General features: G+C 37.4%; 1 protein-coding gene across 1 annotated transcript; it reads right to left on the bottom strand.

Annotated features, from left to right (window-relative positions):
- Nucleotides 1-643: 643 nt before the first annotated feature.
- Nucleotides 644-4,880, bottom strand: LOC143345229 (transmembrane protein 181). The gene is made up of 13 exons (XM_076772143.1): nucleotides 4,648-4,880; nucleotides 4,344-4,505; nucleotides 4,178-4,281; nucleotides 3,942-4,091; nucleotides 3,759-3,861; nucleotides 3,536-3,689; nucleotides 3,357-3,437; nucleotides 3,189-3,288; nucleotides 2,985-3,112; nucleotides 2,754-2,903; nucleotides 2,575-2,677; nucleotides 2,275-2,505; nucleotides 644-2,165 (listed from the first exon to the last, which is right to left on the bottom strand). The coding sequence occupies exons 2-13, from the start codon at nucleotides 4,490-4,492 to the stop codon at nucleotides 2,002-2,004; spliced, it is 1,617 nt and encodes a 538-aa protein (XP_076628258.1). The 5' UTR covers nucleotides 4,493-4,505; nucleotides 4,648-4,880; the 3' UTR covers nucleotides 644-2,001.
- Nucleotides 4,881-4,974: the final 94 nt, after the last annotated feature.

Below are 4,974 nucleotides of genomic sequence, written 5' to 3'. Positions count from 1 at the left end.
GAAAATCAGTTTCTCTTATGACGCAACCAAGCGAGCACGCCCCGTTTAAACGCATTTTCTTCGCTAGATGGCAGCAGCCATGTCATCGCCTAAATCGACCGATAAAAAGAAATTCTAATTGTCGATAAGGTTGCATATGGCGGTTGACCGACACATACTCGCCATCTGACAACGATGCGTGCGAACTAGAATCTTCCCTCCAAAAATGCAACCTGATGCGTTTGTCGTGAACCGGCATCGCAAACAAGCTGTAGAACAGTCCTGGCATTACAGGTGAAGTATAAAATAGATCTAAATATGTGGTATTATAGACGAAGTATAGGCAACGACCGACTATGTCGCGTAATACACACTTTCATTGCACGTTATGTCTACTTATTCACAGGTGGTGTTTACACCGTGTCTATGACACTGCCGCCATATTTGATTAACGGTCGTTTGAAGTAGGTTGTTACATCCGCACAGGACTGCATCAAGCCACCCTGATTGACGACTCTGTCTCGGCTGAAACAAATAACACAGATTTACGTGCGACACAGAATTCAGTATTCACAAGGTATAGTATTCTGCATAACAAAGCAACACGTCAATTTTAAAAAGTAGTCGATAAGTAGGTATGTATAAAACAAGTTTCAAGTTACCATTAAATCGTAACAACAATATGTATTCGATTTTTACATCGGAATTACTAATAATACGTGTACATTCGGTAACTTTGATCGATACATAGTAAAGGTATAACAAAATAAGATAATTATGTACAATAACGACTGTCTCATAGATTCCAACGACCTTGAAATGTAAGGGATACGTCATCGTAGATATTCCGACTTTTAGTTTTTAAAATATAGTTATTAGAAACTTTTTATCGTCTTGAAAACGGAACTAGATCTACTAACAATAAGACTATTACCTTATATTCGTAATAGTCTGAGTGGATCTGGTTCTGCTTAAAAGAGAGTAATGGCGAATAAGCAGTTCTAAATTTTAACAATGGCGGATCTAGAGAGGGGCGATCGTCCCCAAGAATTACAAATTTTCAAGTTCTCGACCCAACCCGATTCGATTTCTGATAAATTTCTGATAAATTTCGAAATTACCTATTATTTTCCTCTTCGCGCTTCTTATTGAAGCGTCTTTATTAACAGACAACCGGATGCTCGTGAATTCGTATTACAACTCATGGCGTCCAATAATTATATCTTGAAAAATAAAAGTTAGCGACAAATAATTTTTGCTTTGGAACACTCAGTGACCAATTCTCTCTACCATACTCGAAGATCACTGAAATCGACGAGATTGTTATTATTATACATAATTACTCAATATAATAAACTAATCATTCGTTATTCGGTGTACGTTTACAATTACTCTTCATAATATAAAAAAGTAGTTTTCTTATAAACAACGCGATGCAGCGTTTCTTCTGCGATCTTTAATTTACTGCACGTTGTCGTTTACAAGAATATTAAAGAGATGCAATAAATCCGTCCTTTTCATATACGCCGAAAACTACAAATCGCAATGACGTATGATCGTCGCAAGACTTTGTTATATACATATATATTTGAGTTACAGTTCTTATCACACTATGGTACGATAAAATCTGTTGTGGTTAATTACAATCGATTAAAAGTCATGGGAATGTTTAAAGTATATAATACACAAAGAGCAACTGTTTTATGCGAGTTGCCTCGGATAAAATACGCAAACGATATACAATGCCTTGTATTAATATTTTCATGTATCGACCTGGAATATCATACGTCATATGTGTAGAACTGTTAAACTAACGCGTCATTCTGCTTTCTTCTTACACCGTATGTATGTACAAACACAGATGTACGCACGCAAACAATGAACAAGTTCTTGTTCAGCCTCACTTGGAACATATTTTTGTGGTTTCAATATCGTTTATTTTACAACATATTTCTATCGATGGTTCCTCACTCGTGCTACACGTCATTTCTCTTCTTAGTTACGATAACCGATTTGGTCCGGCTAATAATTGTTATTAGTCGTTGCAGTTCGCGGTGCACGAGTTAAAGGCCGTCGGCTATCCTCATCCGATCCGTACGTCACTTCTTCATCCGATCCATAAATTACGTCTTCGTCAGAGTCATTGATCATAGAAAATGTCGGATTATCTTTCGTTATAGAAGAATCTAAAATCCATTACAAAAAGCAAAAAGTGTTAGTTTATAAAATACGCAAAATTTTTCATCCACATTCGTGTATAGTTCCCACTCTTCCACGTTGCTTCAAAATACTTACGTTGGCCATACACTTGTTGCTGCGCGGGCGCGTACACGTAAGCCATTGTGTATAAATAAAAATTAAGGAGACCGTACAAAGCCATAAATTGAGCCGAAGAACGATAATAAGTGGTAAGACGAGAGGCAAAACTGTCTTCGAAAATACCGGCTCCAAATTGCCGTGCCGTCACGCAACCGCAAACCGACGAAACGACTCCGGCAAGTAATGTCAGGAAACGTAAACGAAGATCTATAAAAAAGGAATATATTAACAAACGTGACTTTGTCGTTGGATATTGCGTTAGTAAATTGATCGTACCAAAGTAGGGCATGGATCGTAATTCGCTGTACGCTCTTAATATCAAAAGAAGCAGATACGCGATGTAAAAGCCTCCTACCGTGAAGAAAAACACTTTGAAACCCTGCAATCGTGTCACACATTTATTACTCGCTAAAAATTTTATGCGTCGAATGTAATCGAGTCTCTCGGTGACTTACAAAATAATTCGACGTATCGAGCACGTAATTATAAGTTGGATCTTCCAATTCCGTGCAACGAAGCCACGTTGCCAAAATAAGCGCCGAACACCATAATAGACCCACCACCAGAACTTTGGGTAAATAAAAAGTGATGAGGCGCCGCTCGTTCTGTTCAAATAGAAATAATTCATAATTTTACTTCACTCGATGATATATAGGATGGCCCTGTATAATCAAAGAAAGTCTTACTTGTCTGAGACCATGGTAAACGCATAACCAGAACATGAGAACTGCACAGAGAAACGTTGTTTGTAAAATTGCATCTACCATACCGGGTACCCAAGAATTGACCAAGAACGTCATAGGAAACAATGGATCTGTAAACATAGGAGAAATTTAGTTTTTGCGAAAAGTAGAATTGCAAATCGTCGATTGGATATTATGTACTCTTACTATTGTATAAAATCAGTAACGGTAGGAGTATAGAAATCCATTTTTGTTCTATCGACCAGTCATGTAGCGGATATTTTCGGAGAGAATGCCCAAACCAACACTAAAAATGAACACAGCTTATACAGTGTTTCGTTTCACATGAAACAACGTACAACAGCTACCCTTTACCATAACTCCAAACGCAGTCAACAGGAAGATAAAACGAAACCAAATCTCGAACTCCGTAAACGCTGGATTGTAGTTCTTGAACTGTGAACAAAACGAGAACATTCTAAATCGTGATCGTCTCAATATAGAAAACTACTATGACGCGATGTTTTATTATTTCGTGTAGAGTGCTTACTGACGTAGAATGTAAGTTCGCGTATGTTATAACGCTGGTGGAAACTCTCGAGCCCGTGGAAACGAACAGTAATAATGTAGTAACTGTAATCGAGGAATCCTAGATGAGCAACTACGATCTCCTCGCACGTTTGCCTTTCGCATTTCAAACGCCTGGTTCTGCGACAATAAACGTATATATCAACAGCATAAATTTTGCAAAATTCTCTCTCAATTACTGCTACTTACCTGTTGTGGCCAGTTTCCGAAGACAGAACGGGCATAAGCTTACGATCGGCGGTAATGCCGTCTATTGAGATGCTGATTTGAAAGCTTTTGTCGTATCTTTCATCTGCAAAATTTTAATAACTATTACACTTCGTATCATACCCACAAATTCCAAATATTTTCGTTCCAACACGTCTGTGATACCATCGTTATTAGACGTCAGTAATTTCCCAATGACCCACAATTGTTGACTATACGCGGATAGTAGAGGAGTTTTCATTATAAAAGGACCGGTGGCCACTTCGCTGCCATTTAAATGAGCTCTCTGTTCGCTCGTGGAAGTGATGGGAGGGCCTATATAAAAAACAAAAAAAATAACTTTTTTCACGAAATATTCTGCTAGATTATTTTATTAAAGTAGTATCATGGCATAGGCTTACCTGCAAGACCAATAAATACCGCTAATCCGAAACAGGCGAAGAAAGCAACAAACACCATAACAAATTCTCTTTTATGCATAGAATACAATCGCATTTGTACTGACCTGTGGGGAGAAATTAATATTATCGCGTAATATAGATTAAGTTATCCTTTAACGTTAAATACCTTTCGCATCGATCATGATGATAAGCAGGTGCAATGTATTTGTTAAACTCGCTAAAAAGATCACTGAACTGTGAGAGAACGTTTCTAACTTTGAGATTCCATCCTGCAGAAGGAAGATGATACGAATATCCCAATCCAGGACCGTCCATTTTTACAATGATCCTATTGCGATTAAACGGTATTTTTATTTATAAAAACAACATTTTTATATTTGTAACACCGTATTAATGTCGCATGGGAATTATAATCGTTCGAGATAAGTTCAGGTCCGAATAATTAACTTGAGAAAATCAAAAATACGTACCTATACAAGTAGACGTATCATTACCTTTCCATTTAGCAACGATTCCCGATGAGCTTTCATTCACAATTACGGGGCATTTGTACTTTTACTTTGTCTTGTGAAAATTTTAGAAATTTATTAAGAAAGCATGTTAAACAAATGTTCGGTTACTCTGCAATTAAATCCTATAGCTTTGATATGACAACGCAAAACATTAAATTCGCAATGACGCACGCAACGAAACTGGCAGACATCGTGACTCGCGTACTATTGATTTTCTTACCCGCCATGTGACTGTACAGGGTTGTTACTTCTATAACTGTCGCATTTCACACGATAAGATAGAAT

The sequence above is a fragment of the Colletes latitarsis genome, chromosome 9 (genome assembly GCF_051014445.1).
Source record: "Colletes latitarsis isolate SP2378_abdomen chromosome 9, iyColLati1, whole genome shotgun sequence".
Lineage (NCBI taxonomy): Eukaryota > Metazoa > Arthropoda > Insecta > Hymenoptera > Colletidae > Colletes > Colletes latitarsis.
The sequence above is the reverse complement of the archived record's forward strand: the minus strand, read 5'-3'. Positions and strand labels throughout refer to the sequence as shown.

What these genes read in the sequence shown, in the direction of transcription:
- LOC143345229 (XM_076772143.1), bottom strand. Translation starts at nt 4,492, where the DNA reads ATGGACGGTCCTGGATTGGGATATTCGTATCATCTTCCTTCTGCAGGA. An exon ending in GGTATTTATTGGTCTTGCAG is followed by an intron (nt 4,092 to 4,177) that starts GTAAGCCTATGC and finishes TTTTTTATATAG; the next exon opens with GCCCTCCCATCACTTCCACG. An exon ending in TTTACCATGGTCTCAGACAA is followed by an intron (nt 2,904 to 2,984) that starts GTAAGACTTTCT and finishes CTATTTGAACAG; the next exon opens with AACGAGCGGCGCCTCATCAC.